General features: G+C 37.8%; 1 protein-coding gene across 1 annotated transcript; it reads left to right on the top strand.

Annotated features, from left to right (window-relative positions):
- The first annotated feature begins 11,342 nt into the window (after nucleotides 1-11,342).
- Foxr2 (forkhead box R2) lies at nucleotides 11,343-12,248 on the top strand. The gene has a single exon (XM_055606927.1). The coding sequence runs from the start codon at nucleotides 11,343-11,345 to the stop codon at nucleotides 12,246-12,248; it is 906 nt and encodes a 301-aa protein (XP_055462902.1).
- The last annotated feature ends 9,505 nt before the right edge of the window (nucleotides 12,249-21,753 follow it).

Here is a 21,753-nt window from a genome sequence, read left to right as displayed (position 1 = left end):
ATCCCTTAGTCCCATCCCCAGCTCTGTAGCAGACCTTCTGCTGTGGCCTCTCCTTACTCTCTGCCCCAGGAATGTAAGCAGATAATGGCAGAACACCCTGCTTTCCTCCCTCCTGTGGAGCCCCTAACCTCCCCTAGCCTATTTCCATTCCAATACCCAGAAACACATTTTAATTGGAATCCCCAGTGACCAAATCTATTAGGATCCCAGTAAAATTTTCTACCTGGAAACACACAGCCACAGAACTCTTTTAAGAACCAGAGAGACCACAGAAAGGGGTAAAAAAAAAAAAAAAAAAAAAAAAAACTAAGACAAGACCAGGTATCGGCACCTAGAATTAAGATCTTCCCAATTCCAGATTCCTAGATGTAGCACAAAAACACAATCAAAACGATCAGGACAACATGTCTCCATAAGAGAGCCCAACAACCCTACCAACAGCAGGCCCTGAATAGTCCAGCATAGCTGAAGCCCAAGAAAAAAGACCTTGAAGCAGCCTTTATGAAATTGATAGTGGTCTTTAAAGAGGAAATTAATAAATCTCTTAAATCTATGAAAACACAGTGGAAGGAAAATACTAAAACAGCAGCACTTCAAGACCTAAAAGCAGAAAAAGAATCAATAAAGAAAATCCAAACAGAGGGAAATCTGAAAACTGAAAATTGAGGAACTTGAATACGAACCTGAGACAAGCCTCACTAACAGAATACGAGAAATGGAAGAGTGAATCTCAGGCATTGAAGACAGGGTAGAGAAAAGGAATGTACAAATAGATCAAAGAAAATCAATGACCTAAAAAAACTCATGGCAAAAACATCTTAGAAATCTGGGAGACTATGAAAAGACCAAATCTAAGAAAAATAGTAGTAGAGGAAGGTGAAAGGCACAGAAATTACTTTCAGCAAAATCATAGGAGAAAATTTCCCTATCCTAATAGAGGACATGCCTATTAAAGTACAAGAAGCATACAAAACACCAAATACACTGGACTCGAAAAGATAGTCCCCTCTACTCAAAGCACTAGATGTACAAAACAAAAAATATTTAAAGCTGCAAGGGGGAAAGACCAAGTAACATACCAAGTAACATAAGAAGGCAGACCTGTTAGAATTAATTTGACTTTTCAATAGAGACTCTAAAAGCAAGAAGTCTTAGCTAGACAACTAAAGATGATCAAGGGAATACAAATTGGAAGGGAAGAAATCAAAATATCTTTATTTGCAGTTGATATGGTAAGTATGCATAAGTGACCCTTAAAATTCCTTCAGGAAATTCCTGCAGCTGACAAACACTTTCAGCAAAGTAGCTGAGTACAAAATTAACTCACAAAAATCAGTAATCCTTTATATAAATAACAAAGGAATAAGAAAGAAATCAGAGAAATAATGCCTTTCACAATAGCCTCAAATAATATAAAATTTTTGGGATAACTCTAACCAAGCAAGTGAAAGACTAGTATAATAAAAACTTAAATTCTTTGGAGAAAGAAATTGCAGAAGATATTAAAAGATGGAAATATCGCCAGTGCTTATGGATCAGTACGATTAATACAGTAAAAATGGTCATCCTACCAAAAGCAATCTACAAATTCAACGCAATCACCATCAATAATCTAACACATTCTTTACAAACCTCAAGAGGACAGCTTCATATAAACACACACACAAACACAAAGGATGGCTAAAACAATTCTGAGCAATAAAAGAACTGCTGGATGTATCACCCTCCCTGATTTCAAGTTGTACTACAGCATTAAAAAAAAAAAAACAGACATTATGATCAGTAAAACTGAATTGAAGGCACACACCTAAGGAAGAAACCTGAGATTTTATAAAGAAGCCAGAAACACACTGGAAAATAAAAAGATAGCATCTTTAATAAAGGGTTTTAGTCAAAATGGGTAGCTGTTAGAAGAATCCAAATAAATTCATACCACCCTGCAAAAACCTTAACTCCAAGTAGTTAAAAGACCTCAATATAAAACCAGATACATTGAACCTGTAGAGAAGGTGGGGAATAGTCTTGAATGACTGGCACAGGAGAAGACTTTCTGAACATAACACTGATAGCACAGGCACCAAGATTAACAATTCACAAATGGAACCTCATGAAACTGAAAAGGCTTCTGCACAGCCAAGGGCAGTACCATTAGTACAAAGCACCAGCCTACAGATTGGAAAAGAATTTTTACCAACTGCACATTTGATAGAGGGCCAATATCTAAAGTGTATAAAGAACATAAAGAACTGGATTTAAAGAAATCTAATGACCAAAACAGGGTAAAAAGTTCTAAACAGAATTCTCAAAAGATGAAAATCAAGTGGCTGAAAAACACGTAAAGAAAAGTTCAACATCCTTAGCTATCAGAGAAATGCAAGTCAAAACTATGAGATTTCACCAGTCAGAATGGCTAAGATCAACAAAACAATGAAATCTCCTGCTGGTGAAGATGTGGAAAAAGAGGAACTCATGCATTGCTGGTGGGAGTGCAAACTTGTACAGCCACTGTGGAAATCAGGGTAGCAGTGCCTCAGAAATGTGGGAATTGATCTACCTTAAAATCCAGCTGTACCACTCTTGAGCATATACCTGAAAGAGATTCATCATGCTACAGAGATATTTGTTCAACCATTTGTTCATTACTGCTTTATTCATAATCAGAAATTGGAAACAACTTAGACGTCCCTCAATAAAAGAATGGATGAATGTGGTATATTACACAATGAGTACTACTCAGACGTTTTTAAAACTGGCACCATGACATTAACAGGTAAATGGGTGGAACTAGAAAAAGAAATCATCCTGAGTGAGGATTATCATCCAGACCCAGAAAAAGAAATGTGGTATGTAGACACTTGTATGTGGATACTTGCTGTGAAGTCAATGATAACAAAGCTACAGTCTGTAGAACCATGGAGGGTTTGAGCAAGGTATCAAGTAAGGGACTGTAAGGATCAGATGGATCTCTTTAAGAAAGGAAAATAGGATAGTTATGCATGGATAGGAGTGGGCTGTAATGGGAGGATCAAGTATGGAGAGGTAGAACGGAAACCTTATAAAATGGAAGCTTCCTACAATATAGAAATATATAAAGGTGATCTAAATGAAATAACAAATAATGAGGAAAACAGAGTCCCAGCTGGCCATCTTGTCACCAAATGAAGCTATCAAGATTGTATGTTTTTCTCAAACTGACAGCAAGGCCCCATTGCTGAATACAACACCTGCACAACTCATTAAACATGGAGAAGTCAAGCTGGTACCTATATGGAGCCTTCCTTTCTGTGTTCCAGCATCTTTGGAATAGGAATGTACTCTGAAAGCTATCAAATGAGAAATGTAAACACCAAGCCCAGCTATAAATCCTTTGATCTACAGTGGTGACCTGCCCATAAGATATGCTAGGGCAATAGTGGCAAAAATCTTGTGGGGGGAAAAGAAAGTAACTCCTTCAACCTTGTGGATTCTGGGGATTGAACCTGGGTCATCATACTTGGTCGGCATCAGCACCTTACCCCTCGAGCCATCTCACTGAGCCATTTCTCATATTTTTAGTGTCTTCCATCTCATTTGTCTATATGTTCTTTTCTTTATGTATATTTTAATATATCACATCCAGTTATTCAAATATCCTATAAAGATGGCTTTATAGTATTATGATTTTGTGAATGTATTCATGATATAGTTGTTCTCTTATTAATAACTTTTGCGCATTTTGAAATTTGAGTTCTTAGTCTAATTTTAATTAAAGCTTGATTTTATATTATATATTTTTACTCATTAGTATGCTCATTATAATTATTAATATTGATCATTAACTTCATTGGATTCAGAAACATCTAAGGGGTTAGTAAAGTACACAACTGTGAAATGTCTATGAAAGCATTTTCAGAAAGGATTAAGTAAGAGGACAAAGACATTCTCTGAATGTGAGTGGTACCATCCCATCTTATAGATGGGCATTGGGGGAGGGGAGAGAAAAAGCAGTGGAGTCCAGGTTCAGGCTCTTAGTGTTTCTGTCAAACAGTTGCTTGCCCCACCCCCAACCCTGCTTTTCTCTTTCCTCACTTTTGGCATCAGTTTTTGAGAGGAACCTTTATAAGTTGGTGATATGAGCTAGAGAAAGCATAAAACACTGTAATCAGAGTATAGTAAGTAAGAAAAGTGGGGTCCCAGAAGATCAGATCTTATATAAACAGTCAGTGAAGACTATGAAAAGGCTTTAGGTAGCAGTAAGCACTGTGTTGGTAATTAGACTAGAGGGTACCTCAGTCTGGCAAAGAATTGATCTGCATTTTATCTCTATTTTAAGACTCTGTGGAAGACTAGGTGAAAAGGCACTGGGCTGATATGGTAGAAGAAATCTTATGGCATCCCAGCATTTGGGGCTTTGGAAAGACAATTTGCCTAGAAAAGAGAGGTGTGTGTAGAATTGGAGCTAAAGAAATGGTGGCTGCTTTAAAGATTTGGGCCATTAAAATGAACTCAAGGGCTTTTCATCACAGCAATAGGAAAGATACCTTGAAGGAATCTGAAAAATTGGCCAGACCCCATTCATATCCATGTCAAGGGTACAAAGGGTTTTTTTTTAAATAGTTCACTGAAAATACTGTTTTGAGAAGAGAATTGGTGGGATAGGGCTCACCTCTGGATATATTTCCAGACTTCAGCTACTCGTGCACAAAGATTTATTTTGGAAGTTTTGGGGGCCAAAATAAGTCTTTCTCTAAGTTGTTTTGCATGTGTGTTCTATCACAGAGACCAATGTCTAACATATACTCCATCCTTTTCTAAAATATTTTGTTTGCTCCCTGCTGGCACTCCAGCACACTACTAGATATCAGGATGAGGATTCTGAGTGACTGCCTCAGCACTCTGGATTTCTAATTCCTTCTTGGTATTCAAAAGGTCAGCAAGCCAATGTATGCAGGTCTACCTATCAGTTTTAAAAATTTCTGGTATCATGAGGTTTTTTTCTTATATTTGAGATTTATTATATTGTGTGATATATCTCTTTTTCAGTGTAATTTTATTTGTTATTCCTTATATGTTTGAAGCAAATAGGAGAGGCTTACCAAAATATGTGAAATCGCTCTGCCAAATTTAATTGGCTACTATATAATATATATATATATATGCATGCTGTTGTGAATTGTCTGCTTGAGAATGACAAAAGCAAATGATGTGGTGTGAAATATGTACTAGACCTAAAAGCCCTACCACTTCTCTATGCACACACTATATTTTTACAAATCATTTTAGTACTTACTGTAATAAAACCTTTTGTACTGGCTATGTGAAATTTGCCCCTGTTGGTTATGGTCTAGATAAGTTTTTTTTATTTGTCTTAATTTTGGTTTTGTTTCATAGAATCTCCTTTGCTTACCCAAGAAGGTGAGGTCCTTTGGAAAACATGCATTAAGATACAAAGGAGTTATTAGCCTTCAGCAAATAAGTTGGTTAGTCTCCCCATCAATTCAGGACGTTTGAAGTGTTGGAATAAAATAAAACAAAATTTCATCTGAGGCTTTTGAACTCATATTGCAGAGTTCAAAGAGCTTTCAAAATTAAAATAGATTCCTCAGGACTGTCGAGATTTTCTCACATAGTCGTTAAATCAGTTCTCCTTATTTTCCAATAAGAGTAATGTATGAGACATTCATGATTCTGAACCTATATTTCAGTCTTGAGAGATGGCTAAATGGTTACGAATGCTTGCCACTTTTTCAGAGGACCCAGATTTAGTTCCCAGCATCATAACCACCTGCAACTATAATTCCAGAGCCTCCAACAGCCTGGAAGAGGCTCCTATACACATGTGCATATACATGCACACACATGTACCTGCACACGAGGGCACTCATGTGCACTCACACAGAGAAATAAATAATAAAATGATATTTTAAAATGTTTTTAAAGAGCCCATATTTCTCCTCAATAGAGTAACATAAATAAGATCTTGTATATTTAGGGGCTGGAGAGATGGCTCAGAGATTAAGAGCACTGGCTGCTCTTTTGAAGGTCCTGAGTTCAATTCCCAGCAACCACATGGTGGCTCACAACTGTCTGTAATAAGATCTGGTGCCTTCTTCTGGCATGCAGGCACACAGGCACACATGCAGCCAGAATACTGTATAAATAGTAAATAAATCTTTTTTAAAAAGAAAAAATCTCACATTTATGAAACTTCATATGTCAAACATTGAAATTAAGTATTGCTATCCCCAATTAATTAACATTGTTAATTAAATAATTTACATTATTTCATTTAATATCAATGACTAAACGGTAAATTTTTTATGTTTTATACATGAGGAAACTTAGTATGGCATGGCAGAAATAAGATGATGAGTAAAATGACAATTTAGTCTCAATGCCTCTATGCTTTCCTACCTGCACATCTTCAAACATACTTATAATGTGTTTAAAAGTGGATTCTGTTGTGGTTTTCTTGCATTTATTTATCTATCTATATCTATTTATTTATTCACTTATGTGTTTATGCTGGGAGGGTGGATGTTCAGAATGCCACAGCACATTCATGTGTGGAAGCCATTGGGCAATTTTGTAGAGTCAGTTCTCTCATTCCATCATGTGACTCTCAAGGGTGAGACTCAGGTCGTCAAACTTCATAGCTAACACCACTGAGCAATCTCACCACTCCCAAACACTGCCAGTCTTTGTATACAGGCAGAGAAAAAGTATATAGAAACTTGAACTTCAGTCAGATTGCTAGAAAGAGAAACTAATAAAAATAATACATTTTTGTGCATGCTTTTTAGTGTCAATTGGTTTTTGTACATTGAGGGCAGCTCATTACTATTTGTGTTTTGTTTACTGCTTAACTTATTAAATTCAAGGAGCTCAGAAACTAGATGTTTAAATTATTTTTAAATCACTTTTTTGACCATCTAAGCATTGGTTATCAATTTGATGAATTGAATTTCCTAAAAGCTATAAACTGTAATTACAAATTTAATGTGGCTTTTTGGAAACAAGTCAAATGGCTTGAGTAGCATATTAAGTCTACACAAATACAGCAATTAACAATATTTCATATAGTTCCTTTTTAGCCTTTTTAAAAAAATTTTATTTTAATTTTCATTAATTACACTTTATTCACTTTGTATCCCCCCATAAACCCTCCCTCTTCCCCTCCTAATCCCACCTTCCGTTCCCCTTCTCCATGCATGCCCCTCTCCAAGTCCACTGATAGGGCAGGTCCTCCTCTCCTTCCTTCTGATCTTAGTCTATCAGATCACATCAGGAGTGGCTGCATTGTCTTCTTCTGTGGCCTGGTAAGGCTGCTTCCCCCTCAGGGGGAGGTAATTAAAGAGCAGGCCAATCAGTTCATGTCAGAGACAGTCCCTGTTCCCATTACTATGGAACCCACTTGGAAACTGAGCTGCCGTGGGCTACATCTGTGCAGGGGTTCTAGGTTATCTCCATGCATGGTAGTTGGTTGGAGTATGAGTCTCTGGAAAGACCCCTGACTTTTTAGCCTTTTATAAAGTATAAACACAGTGGAATTAATTTATCCATGCTCTTTATCCTTGCCATTGTACTTTTGCTTCTTTGTTTAATGTTATATTTGTTTTCTTTTGATGTCTTTTCAGGATTTTACTACTTTTGAATTTTATTAACTCTACCCAGCTACCTAGAAAACACAACTCAGACTTGCCAAGGTAAAAGAATAAAAGTGGTTATTGGGACTCACAGATACTGAACTAAGTGGTGGGTTGGGAGCCTTTTAATAACAGCATTTCACTTGCCATCTCTTGGAGCTCCTTCTTTGTGACTTTTTTGTTTGTTTATTTGTTGTTTTGAGACAGTGTTTCTCCATGTAACAAGAGCCCTGGCTATCCTGGGCTCACTTTGTAGAGCAGGCTGACTTCAAACTTAAAATGATCCATCTGACTCTGCCTCCGGAGTGCTGGGATCAAAGGTGTGTGCGAACACACCCAGCCTTTGTAACTTGTTTATATAAATACTGAAACATCCTTTAGTTTTTGAATATTTAATAATTCTCCATTATCCTGACCTTCCTACTATGTACCTAGTCTTTTAGCACTGTTCAGATTTATATATTCATTATTTTCATTTCATTATGATTTGCACAATTTTGAGGATAAGGAATTGGATCTTTTTTATTATTCTCTCTAAAAAAGTTTTCATATATTGGACTTTTTCTACCTGATTACTATGTGTGTCCATCAATGTTTATCATTCTTACAAGTTCTTAGTTATGTGGGTGGCACTTTATGCATAAATTAGAAACAAGTATGTGATTTGTGGTGCATGATGAATAATGACTCTTCTGTATTAATTGGAAAGAGGTACCTCCTGCAGATTGATACAGCTTCAGAACTGGGGCACCTGCTTTTGAAAACAGAGTAGACAGATTTTCATGTTTTGTTCTTGGGGATCTTTGAACTTTACCAATCTATGTAATCATGCATAACAGTCATTAGTATGGTACTTGTTTTTCTGAAATAATTTCTTATTAACTCATTGCTTTTCTTGTGTTTTTTTTTCCCTGCTTGGCCACAGATAGAAACAAATTGCATATTCTTAAGATAAGCATTCATGCATTTTGCTATATAAAAATAGCAAACCTTAAATACCCTGAATTATTTATTCTTTTCAGAAGTTTTAGAAGTCATTCACACAGCCTTTTACTGACCCAAATAGTTTCAATTAATTGCAATGTGTATGGTGAAAAGTTAAATTTTATTTATGGAAGGCCCTTGAAGGTGGTTTTTCATTCTTTAAATGCTGACATGATTGAAACAAATTCAAGAGCTTTGTAACAACATAAGGAATTACTTGGATTTTTTTTCATTACCTAAATTATATCAGCTAACTCCTTTAACAGTCCTTTGGGTGAGAAGCAATATCAGGACACAGGGGTGCTTTTGAATATTAAAGGAGCTGGGTGTGATGGCTCATGCTATTAATCCCAGAAGAGGCAAGCTAGTGAGAGGCTCAGTGAATAAAAGTCACTTGGTGCCAAGCCTGATGAACTGAGTTTGAGTGGGAGAGAACTCCTTTGAATTGTCTTCTGACTTCCATTCTCTCTCACACACACACAACACACACACACACACACACACACACACACACACACACACAGCTGTGCAGGCCTGAAAGTGAATACACAGTGATGAACTTGTTTTACTAAACACAATTGGACTCTGTTCTATAAAGATGAAAGAGACATTCTATAACAGTAGAGCCTGCCTTTAAGGAGTAATGGACTGCTGAAATCTCAAGTGTTGCCAGGATGCCTGGTATTGGCACAATCTCAATATTTCAGGTTCTATCTCTTGCTTTCTCCAGGCCAATACCCCACTGTGAAAGGGATCTATCTATGTGGCAGTGAAAGCAGCATTTCTTCAGTTTTAAAAGATGAGTAGGAGTCTAGGAAGACAATTCAGTGGATAAAGGTGTTTTCTGTGCCAACTTCATGACTTGAGTTATATCCCTGAAATGCATGTAAGGGTGGAAGGAGATAATCAACTCCACAAAGTTTTTCTCTGACTTCTGCAGGCACACTATGGAATACATGCCCCATTCCCATCTCTCTGTCTCTGTCTCTGTCTCTGTCTGTGTGTGTGTGTGTAACACACACACATGCACAATAAAAATTTAAATGTAGGGGGCTGGAGAGATAGCTCAGTGATTAAGAGCATTGTCTCTTCTTCCCAAGGACCCGGGTTCAATTCTCAGCACCCACATGGCAGCTCACAACTGTCTGTAACCCTAACTGTCTGACACCTTCACACTAATACAAATAAAATTTAAATGTAAAAAGATGAATAGGTATTAGCTAAACCAAGATACTTGGGTGTAGGCCATTTTAGGCAGATTTTTTTGTCTGTTTTTTTTTTTGTTTTGTTTTTCAAGACAGGGTTTCTCTGTGTAGCCTTGACTGTCCTGGGCACACTTTGTACACCAGTCTGGCCTCAAACTCACAGAGAGCCGCCTGCCTCTGCCTCCTCTCTCAGTGCTGGGGTTACAGGCGTGCACGACTTCTCCTGGCTTAGGCAGAAGTTCTTAATCAAAGGAACATAGGAAAAAGATAGACAGAGTATATAGTGAAAATCCTAGCAGGTCTGTATTTCTGACATATGAATTATAAATAAATGATACTAAAATGATAACTTCTTGTATTATGATATAGAAACTGTACAAATTAAAAGAGTTAGTAAAGGCATATGCTCTGTATAGCTTCGAAAGTCAGCTTTACCTTCATCTAGCTGTGTGATTTACTTTTATAATTTTTACTACATAAGGTGAGCATGATTGTTTATTTCATAGAGTAATTTTTGGCATAGAGTTAAATCATGCAACATACTTAGAGAATTCAATAAATATTCATACAATCATTATTAATTATTATAGTGATGCAATAAAAAGTCATTCTAGAAGCTTGTATGAACAATATTTTTGAACAAATTAGTACAAGAAAATGGGAACACAGAGAATCAGTGTCCTTCAGTAGTTTTCATGGGCATTTGTTGGAATCTTTGTGATGTAGCCCTCTATAATGGTTTTAGTGAAATCATATACTTTATGGGTGTTTTTTGAAACTGGCCAAATGGCACCTTCCTATTTGTTCTTGCAAATTTCTATAACATGACCCTATATGAAAGTTAAGTTCTCACATAATATAGCAAACCTTTGGTGGCGCAGTTTTTAGAGTATAACTTAGAAGCCATAGCCTAAGAAGATAAGCTGGAGAAGTAGAAGCCAGCTGAGTCTCAGAAAAGGATTGAAAAATTGCATGGGTGTGAGTCTAATAGGTGCAGTCTTCTCACAGGTACAGTTATATTCTACAACTCAGGTTTGTGCCTACTTTATCTAGCATATTGAATGAAATCAGCAGACCATGGGTATTGATAAAGGCTATGAAAAGGCTATAGATCTAGCTGTCCTATACTTACTTAGTTATATAGTTCCAAAGACTGTAAATGTCAGTTCCAAGATCTGTGATATCGAGTTAATGATATGCACTATGTTACCTTACAGAGCTATCAAAACAACATTTGTGACCAACAGTGAGAAAAGACTTGGGGAAAAATCTGAAAGCAGCTTTTTCTGCTAAAATGATCTTCTTAGTTCCTCTTTGAGCTGTTCAGAAAGCTGAGCTTTCACAGAGCCAGACATCGGATCAGTGAAGTATCAGTGTCCTTGTGTCAGTACTTCCAGCAGGCTGACTGATAGAATGCACTGTAAAAGACACATTTTGCTTTAAATAGTGCCCCAACAAAAGCTTTTCAAAGGGCCCGAGAGACTTTTCTCTGTTTGGAAGTTTCCCTACAGCTATCTCTCCTGAAAAGATGAATGTTAACCTAAAAGATAGGGCCTTCTGGTACAGTCTTCATGGCCAAGTCCCAGGGATGCTGGATTGGGATATGGGAAATGAATGTTTCCTGCCTTGTACTACAGATCAGTGCACTTTCACTGAGCAGTGTCTTGCCAAATACAAAATCCAACTGATAAAACCACCAACACTGCCTCAGGAAAGGAAACCCAATTCTGACGAGGATGGTCCTCCCACTGACTCCAGCCTGTGGATGTGGGTGAATCCCAACATTGTGTGTCCTATCATCAGCAATGAGACTCCAAATCCCTGTCATAATGTTCCATCAAGTGCACCATTACCAAACACTAAGGAAGCTGCATGCTTAGGGACTCGGAAAGTGGCGGAGTCCCTGTCTGTTCTCCGTACTGAGCGTATTAACCCACAAGAGCTGTCCATTTTCTCCACTGACCCTGATACCATAGAAAAGGAGGCTGGGCAACTTGAATGTCCACCCTCTAGGAAACACTCTAAGAAGCACAAACAGGGTCATGGTGTCCTGGACATGGTGTTCTGGCCACGCCCTCCTCTCAATTACAGCCATCTGGTTGCTCTAGCATTAAAAAACAGCCCTTCCTGTGGCCTCAATGTGCAACAGATCTACAATTTTACTCGACAACATTTCCCCTACTTCCGGACAGCACCAGAAGGCTGGAAAAACACCATTCGCCACAACCTCTGCTCCTTGACCTGTTTTGAAAAGGTGCCAGTCCCCCGTGAAAAGGAGCTGGATGGAAAACCTCGCTCTTTCTTCTGGAAGCTCACTGAAGTGGGAAACCGCTTCTTTCAGGAGGACACCCGTGTTTTGGCTTATACTCGAAAGGAGAACATCAAACAATGCATGTGCCAACCAGAGCTGATAGACCTCCTCTTTCATTTTTAATAGTTTTCTTTTATGTGTGTGTGTGAGTGTGTGTGTGTGTGAGTGTGTGTGTGTGTGTGTGTGTGTGTGTGTGTGTGTGTTATGTGTAAGTATGTGTATGCATGCTTGAATGTGTGTGGACATATATGTGTACGTGTGCGGAGGCTAAGGTTGACATCAAGAATTCCCTTCCATTGCTCTTTCACCTTATTCTCTGAGGCAGGGTCTTTCAGTCAAACCCTAGAGCTTATAGATACTGTTAGTGTCACTAGACACCTATCTCTGCATTCCACGGCTGAGATAGTAGGCAGGTCCTCATACCCATCCAATTTGGTTCTGGGGATCTGAATGCAGGTCTCTTGCTTGCATGGCAAACATTTTAACTTCAGAGTCATCTCTCCAGCCTACTCTTATGCTTTGAAGTACAATTGCTCACTTTCTGGAACACTGACCTGCTTACTGTGCCGAACTAACCTGTACTCATCTGCAATCCTACTATGATTGGTGACAAGCCTCATCTTTACCCACTGTTAAGCAGTCAGAGGTGACTACAGAGGAAGCAGGGATTAAATACAGATGTATAATGAAGGAAAGTTATACAACAGCTGGTCCACACTTTACTTTGAGCATAAGCAGAAAGTCTTAGGAACAAGCAATCTAAGGATAGAAGAGAATGTTGTGTTTACTGGAACAAACTATGAAATATATATAAAGGACAAATACGAAATAAACCCAGATTATGGGCAACCTCCAGTGCCATCTGAAGGTAGATGTGTATAAAGAGAACTAGGCTTCGTGCTTAAAGTATGGAGACTCAAATATCCCATTACCATTCATCAATTTCATCTTCTTTTGGAATGACCTATTTTGTCCTCCAGAGTCTTGTTTTTTTCTCTCGTCCTAGACTTAAGAGCTTTGTTCTCTTGCTATCCAGTTCCAGTAGTAACAAATGCAAGCAGCTGTTATTTGTTTGACTATTGAAAGTCCTCAAATTGATTCTGTGTTAACTTTAAGTTTTTTTATGACAATGCATTTGTGATCGTTTGTGTTTTTTCATCAAATTTTGTTTGAGAAAATGTGAGGTCCATCTTAGATGTTAAATATAGAAAGCAAATACATATTTGTGAAACATAGATAATTTACGTGTGATAAAACAGAGGTGTGAAGTTGCCATGGAAGATACCTTTCCTGGAAACAGGAAAACATTAAAAATGAAGTGCCTTTTGAGCTAGTTGTGCAGGATAAATAGAAACATGCTGAACACATAAACTGGAGAAGAAACATAGTGGCAACAGTGTGAATAATATTAACCAGGTGTTTGGTGACTTCTAGGAGAACAGTTCCACTAGGGTCATGAGCCACTATAAGAAAGGTAACCAAACAGTTTTTACATTGTACTTACATGTTTAAGTTCTGTAAACAGAACTACAAGTTATAATTTGTGCAGTGCTAGAAAGCATAAACAAGATACCAACATAACAAAAGTTTTAGCCTTTGGCTTTCTAATTTCAAAATTTGTTTTTTGTAAACACTAAGTTCATGAAATTTAAATATAGTTTTTGCCTTTTGTGTTAATACATTTTTAAATGTATACCAATGTCTAGAAAATTTTGTTGCCAAGCATTCAACAAGAGTTTAAAAATGTCTGTACCATACAAAAGCAGCTAATTTAGTATGATTAAAATATGGAGACTTTTTCTTTTGATGGCTTACTACAGCAGATACAAAATTCTTTAGGTTTAATTACAAAGGCTGCATAATCAAACAAAATGATTTCCAAAAGTAATTGTAAATGTTACTTCTGTATTACAGTTACTTTGAAAATGCTGACAGAACACTCTGGAATTAATAAAATTTTCTACCTAATAGAGTTGATGTTTATTTCTTGGTTTTCTCAAAACTGACACCAAGTGAAATATACTTCTGTGAAACTCAGAAGACTATTCTTTTTTGCAGATAAATTTGATTACTAATGTATCCACTCTGTAGTTTTCAAAAATGGCATTCTTCATTCACACTCTGCACATTTCCTAACAAGGGAAACTGTTGTTTTCAGAACTTAACCATGTTTTGTGTGTGCAACCTTACATTTTTTTTTATTTTTCATTTCTGGAGTTCTGTTCTTCCTGCTCTGGTTTCAGGAATGAAGCAGTAAGTAGTCACAGCACTTCTTCACTCACCTCTGGTGATCCAGGTATCACTGAGTCTGTGTTACTTATTCAAGTTCTTTGAAGTTAAGCAATGGAAAAAAGATTCACCTTTCTCATAGGATTATATTCTTCTAAACAATTGTTATCTGTGCTTTCTTTTGTCTCAATTTAAGAACTACTTCTGTGTGTGTATGTGCACGTGAGGTCAAGCACACATGTGCCCATGTGCACATATGACCATGCATATGGATGGCCAAGGTTGATATTAGAAATCATCCTTAGTCACTCATTCACTGTATACATTGAGATATTGTTTCTTAGTCAAATACAGAGATCACAAACTTAGCCAGCCTTGCCTAACACATTACAATTACAGGCAGGTTGTTACACCCATCTAGCATTTTTTGTGCATTTCTGGGGATACGCACTCCGGGCTTTGCACTTTATCAGCAAGTGCTTTAACCACTTAGCAATCATTTCATCTCTGAGAACTGCCTTTCCTAAGAATCAGTTAAGTGATACATTTATACTAGTCATTTTATGCATAAAAGATTTATTTACTTTTATTATTTTTAATTATGTATATAGGGGGAGGACAGAGGAAGGGGGTGTGTGCATGAGTGCAGTGCCCTGGGAGGGCAGAGGCCTAGGATCCCTGGAACTGGAATTACAGGCAGTTGTGAGCTGCCATGTGGTTATTGAGAATTGAATTTAGGTCCTCTGGAAGTGCAGCATGTGTTCTTAACCACTGAGCCACCCTCCCCCAACCCATGCTTACCACACAAAAGAAGAGCTTTTGTCTTCATCATCTATAAAAACAGTATAAGGATTTCTGTTAAATTCTGTTAAATTTACCAAATCTCCACCTTTAATTTCTTTAGATCTCAATATTAGCAGGCAAAATGCAAACGGCCTGAAAAAGTATGATAGTAGAAAGTAAATTCTGAACCATTTCATAATAATTTTAAAATATTCAATCTATTAAAATGTGAGCTTCAGAATAGGTAAAACACGAATAATACAAACAAAACAAACAAATGTGGATAAGAATATCCTTCAGTTAGGAAATCCAGTGCATCCTACTATACACTGGATTCAATCCTTAGCCATCATAAAACTGGTGTGGTGGCACATGCCTATATTTTACTGAGTTGGAGGCAGAAAGATTAGAAGTTCAATCTCATCTTTCGCTATGTGGTGAGTTCAGGGTCATCCTGGAACACACAGCATTCTACCTGAAAAAGAAAAGTTTTAAAAATTATGCAACTGGGGCTAGGGAGATAGTTCATTCAATCAAGTATTTATCATGCAAGCAAGACAACAAGAGTTCAATTCCCAATACCCATCTTTTAAAAACAGTCATGCTTTCTTATTCTCCCAGCACTGAGGGGGTAGTAACAAGTAGATTCCTGGGGTGCTAGCCACTGAGCATCAGTTCCCAGGGAAAGACCCAATTTCACAAAGCAAGGTGGGAGTCTTCTGAGGAACAACAGCTGAGGTTGCCTTCTGGCCACACTCGTGCACACACATTTTTTTCCTCTTTCATTAAGAAAACATCACATGTTAACAACCATTTCAAAGGCAAAGTCAAACCTCAGCTTTATATGTATTAAAAAAAAACATAGAGGTTAATTGCAAAAGTGATTTTTCAACTAGGGATGAGATCACAATATAGCCAAACCTAAAGGGCATGTGTGTGTGCATTCCAATTACCTACAATTGACCAAGAGTTTCAAGGTAATTCAAAGACGATAAAACAATGCTTGATTTTTGACAATTGAAATGACATAATCAATAAAAAATTCCCATTGAAATACAAAATATCTCCTTAGTCTTCCCTCCACTTTAAAGCAAAAATACAAAAATACTTTGTTTTTGTTTTTTCAGGACAGGGTTTCTCTGTGTAGCTTTGGCTGTTCTAGACTCACTTTGTAGACCAGGCTGGCCTTGAACTCACAGATATATGCCTTCTGCCTTCTACCTCCTGCCTCCTCCTGCCTCTTCCTCCCTCCTCCTACCTCCTGCCTCCTGCCTCCTGCTTGCCCTGCTCCTGCCTCCTGCCTCCTGACTGTCCTGATCCTGCCACCTGCCTCTGCCTCTGTTTCTGTCTCCCTAAGTGCTAGGATTATAGGCATACAACAAAGTGCTGGGCTACAAAAATACTTTCAAAGAAAGATTATTCTTGCTCACAAAATCACAACAGTGATCTCATTAGATTCAGCCTAATAATTGTTGCTTTTCTAGAAATTTTTATGAGGACTCTTATGTGGAACTTTAAACATTTCTAGATGCTAGATAACAATCAATGACTCACTGTCAGATTTCAGATTTTACTTGTAATACTTACAAATTTGAGAAAATTCTCTTTTCAAAGTCTCCAAAATACTTTCAGTTGTCTGGGCCGAATTGGAATGACTTTATTTACATACTTGAAATTTGGGGGACCCTGTAAGAGTGTTGCCATTCTGGCTTTCTCAGAAGAGCTTTAGAAACATTGATCCCAGCAGGGCAACCTTGAGTCTTTAAAACTGTCTGGTCTTATCAAATTAAATGAGTTTAGTTCTCAAATGTAACATAGTAGTTGAAACCTTGACAACATAAGAATTGTCCAGTTCTATCAAAGTAACAATGTAGAGAGAGTCTCACAAGACTCTTATCCCATTACATAATCATATTCAGTAGGAGTTTCCAAATTCTGGAGGAGTCCGACAAAGAGACAACAAATTTAACTGTTTTAATTTTGTAAATCAAGATGGATGAATGAAAGTAGGCAGCACTGACTTTTTTCTTCTACAAAGAGAGCAAATTTCTATGGCTGCATTTCAAGATTAATGAGTGTGGGGAAAGCCAACAAGAGGGTGGTATAACTTTGTAATATACATAGACCTAGGATATCTTAGAGAGAGAAGTGAAACATCCCAATATATCCTACTCGAGCTTCACAGCTACAGGAGGGAGGAGTCTTCTCTTTGCAGGGGAAAGTCAGGAGGCCAGTAAGCTCTTCCAGTGTGGATGCCGGTGATTCAAGCTACTAGAACGTGCCACATTCCTCACATAATATAGGCCACCTCTATAGATAATGTGAAATAGACAGAGTAACCTTGCTTTGGGAAAGGACCGTATATCAGCTCCCAGTGAGCCACCAGGGTGCTGAAACCAGAAATTATCTCAATAAGGAGCTATTGTATGACTTGGGGTTTTTTATGGGTTAGAAATTGTTACATTCTCCACCTCTGTGGGAACCCATAGACCCTATTGCACTAGCTAAGGGATTAGTTGCCTAAACCCAATCTGGATCAGTAAGAGTGACTGTGAACCATGCCCACTTAGGTGATGTAACACAGCAGGTATGGCAAATACCACCTTCCTAAACCAGGAGATTAGGATTTCCCTGTAACACCAGGGGCATGGCCAGCTTCATTGCAGACCTATGCAATTGACAGGACTAAATGCAGGTGTCCATGAGATTTACACCATCCCTCTCCACTATACTGTGCTTAGGTGGTTCCCACTGCTGCTTTGCCCAGAGAAGCATGCTAACGGGGGCTTTGAGCAATCTCGTGGTTCTAGCCATCACAGTAACAGCCAGCGGCACAAGGCCAAAGAACCTGTGCCTGATTTCAGCTCTCTTCCTGCTGTTCGGTATACACTGAGTCAAGGGACTTCAGCACCTTCCCAGAGGAAAAATCATACTAAGATACTCAAGGTAAGATCCTTCTGCATCAGCCTCCAGAGCAGCTGGAATGACAGGCTTATCCCATCAGCTAGAATAACTTTTTAGGTGAGTATATTGTCTGTGTCTGAAATGGTAAGGAAAACAAAGTTCTGAATCTTTTGTGGGAGTACCAATTTCTATGAGGTGTTTTCTCACATGAAAAGCATAAATACGGGTTGGGTTCTTTTCCACTAGTATGGGGTATCAGCAACACGTATGTTTTTCTCAGTACAGTATCTTTCTTTTCTTCACGTCATCAGAATACTTTTATATAGGTGAGGTTTCATAATATGCATCAGTAGAATGTTTCTTCTTATGAATTCTTTCAGGTCCTTACAATTTTATGTCTCAGGGTTCTCAGACATTCAGAAGTAAGAGTACATTGGGTCTTTTGGGCCTTATGTCATAATTTTTTCCTTTGTAACAACAAGGTGGTGTCATAGTAAGAAAAAGAGGCCCCAAAGTTTTAATATATGTACTCTAAAGTTGTCTTATTTACAGTTAACTAACCTGTTTTTCTTTGAAACATGTTTGCCTTGGTTTGTTTTCTGTACCTGTGATAAAATACTCTGACAAAAGCAACTTAACAGAAAAAGGATTTGTTCTGTTTTATTTGGCTCATAGTTCTATCTTACAGTCTGTCGTGGCAGGGAAGTCATGGTGGCAAGAGTTTGATCATTATAACAAAGAATGATGAATGCATACATGCTAGAACTTGGCTCACTTTCTCCACTCTTATAATCCAGGATATGCCGCCTAAGGAGTGGTGCCATTCACTTAGGCACCAGTCTTCTCATCTTAATTAAGGTAATTAACATAATCTCACAGATAGACTCAGAGGTCCCTCTCCCAGTTGATTCTACATTTTTTAAGTTAACAATTAAAACTAACCATCATGGTATTGTATATATTTAGGAAGTTTACAATGTGATGGAGTTATGATGATTTTTTGAAGACTATATATCTTCAGATTAGGTTCAATCAATTCAAGACAGACTGTACACGTTAAAACTATTAAAAAAAAAAACCTCACATCACTTAGGATTAGATTTATATATGATAAAAACAAAAGTGAATCGAAATTTACCAAAATCCAGGATAGTGATTACACCTGGAGAGGAAGATGTAAAAGCTCCAAATATATTCGAAAATTCTTATGTTCAAGGGCCCTGTAGGGTGAATGGATATTTTTGTTCTCTAAATTTCACACATACACAAACACACAAACTTATACATATATTTCAATGAATAGAAAATTATGAAGATTTTCTGTTCTTCCCAAAGGGAGTTTAGAAGTAGTCCTCTTTTAATTTTCAGGAATAGCTTGGGAAAGAAAAGTAATATTTGTTTCTTTAAGTGTTTGATAGAATGTAGCCCTGAAGCTATCAGGTCATGGTAGTTCTCCTTTGTAGGACACACTTGAATCTTCACTCGCCTTATTTTCTGAGAGCAGCTCATTTGGTCTATTTCTTCATGCTTCAGTTTTGGTAGGTTGTGTATTTCTAAGAGTTTACGTGTTTGTTTTTTTGTTTTGTTTTGTTTTTTGTCAGTTGCATTTGGTTCTTTTCTAATGGAAACAAAGGCGCAGGCAGAACAGAGATTGTGGTAGGGGAAATTGGGATGAGTGGAGGGAGGGGAGGTTGTGGTAGGGGTTGTATTGTATGAAAGAAGAATAAATAAAAGAAAAAAGTAAAAGAATCTACCCATTTTGTCCAGGTTATTCAGTTTATTATCCTAAAATTGTTCATAGTAATCTCTTATAATCCTTTGAATTTCTGCAGTGTCAGGTATGATCACTCCTGTTTCCTTCACAATTTGAGGGTTTTGGGGAGAGGGGCATTTTTTAAAATTTATTTATTTTTATTTTTTATTTTTTTAATTTTTTATTAATTACACTTTATTCATTTTGTATCCCCCCATAAGCCCCTCCCTCCTCCCCTCCCGATCCCACCCTGCCTCCCCTTTCTGCATGCATGCCACTCCCCAAGTCCACTGATAGGGGAGGTCCTCCTCCCCTTTCTGATCTTAGTCTATCAGTTCTCATCAAAAGTGGCTGCATTGTCCTCTACTGTGGCCTGGTAAGGCTGCTCCCCCCTCAGGGGGAAGTGATCAACGAGCAGGCCAATCAGATTATGTCAGAGGCAGTCCCTCTTCCCATTACTATGTAACCCACTTGGACACTGAACTGCCATGGGCTACATCTGTGCAGGGGTTCCAGGTTATCTCCATGAATAGTCCTTGGTTGGAGTATTAGTCTCTGGGAAGTTCCCTGTGTTCAAATTTTCTTGTTCTGTTGTGTATTCTTGAGGAGTTGATGCCTCTATTATGATATAATGACCTTTTTGTTTCAGACTTCAAGTCTAGTTTATCAAATACTAGTATAGCCATTATTCTGTTTTCATGGAACTTCCATTTCTATCCCTTCACTTATGAGTTGCTTTTATTAAAAATATATAAAATATGAGTAGAGGATTATAAATTTTTTAATTACCAGTTATTGAGTAGCAGTTATAGATAAGCCACTACACATGACAATTTTCTTTCATGGTCAAACCCAATCTTTAAAATATCTAAGAAAGTTGCTGTTAAAATTTTTTATAGTAGAGGAAACTGAGGTTCAGAGAATTCAAACAATTTGTTCAAGACCTGCTCTTTCACCAAGATCTCCATATCCAGAACACCTTCTGTTATTTAGCTTATGGTTCCAGAGGGATAAGACTCCATCATGGCAGGGAAGTATGGCAGCAAACAACAGGCATTGTAGCTGGATCAGGATGCTGAGAGCTCACATCGTGAGCCACAAGCATGAAACAGAAAGAGCAAATGGAATTGGTGCAGATACCACTTGTGAAGTAAAAACCCAAGCCAGGTTCTAAAAACAGGAAATAGTGAGCTCCAGTCCAGAGGATCAGGCGATCAGCTGGACAAGTAGACAGTTTAACAGGTCATATCAACAGCAGGATTCCAAAAGGAGTTGAAGCTCCACATAGAGTTGTGGAGTTCTCTACTTTCTGAGCCTAGATACACTCACAGACACCAGATATTGTTGGTGTGTGGCTATGTCATCACAGTGTCAGGTGTCCATCCCTTTATGTTGTCCACGAGAGTAAGTCACATCCACATGGTCTCAAATGTCTGATAAGTTCATGGGTGTAATCTGTCTGATATGATTTTATTAAGCACATGTGCCCCTACAATCTCAGTTTACCCCAATAAACTTATAGAATACTTCCCTTTCTAGTGCCAGCAATAAGTCATTTATTAGTCTGAGTTAGTTGAATGGTGAGTAACAGATGGTGTAGATGATAGATCTACATAGAGACAGCTGCTTGGAAAACCATTATTTTATATAAAATGGAGTAACTTAGACTGAGACATATAGCCTAGTCCCAACACTCTACAAAGGTAAGGAGAGAAACTAAATCAAGTACCAATGAGATACATTATTTAAACGTGTATTCTTAGTTGGGCACAGTGACACATTCATCTAGTTCCAGCTACTTGGAGGGCTGGAGCAGGAAGATGGCTTCAAAATCAGCCTAGAGCACACAGTGACACCCTTTCTCAGAAACAAAAGCAACCCAGTTAATTTAAATGTGTAAATTTGGACACTAGGAAAACAAAAAACAATATAGTACAACAAGTGGAAGAACAGGTGATA

This window comes from Psammomys obesus, unplaced genomic scaffold (genome assembly GCF_907164565.1).
Source record: "Psammomys obesus unplaced genomic scaffold, mPsaObe1.curated_primary_1811, whole genome shotgun sequence".
In the NCBI taxonomy this organism is placed as follows: Eukaryota; Metazoa; Chordata; class Mammalia; order Rodentia; family Muridae; genus Psammomys; species Psammomys obesus.
The sequence above is the reverse complement of the archived record's forward strand: the minus strand, read 5'-3'. Positions and strand labels throughout refer to the sequence as shown.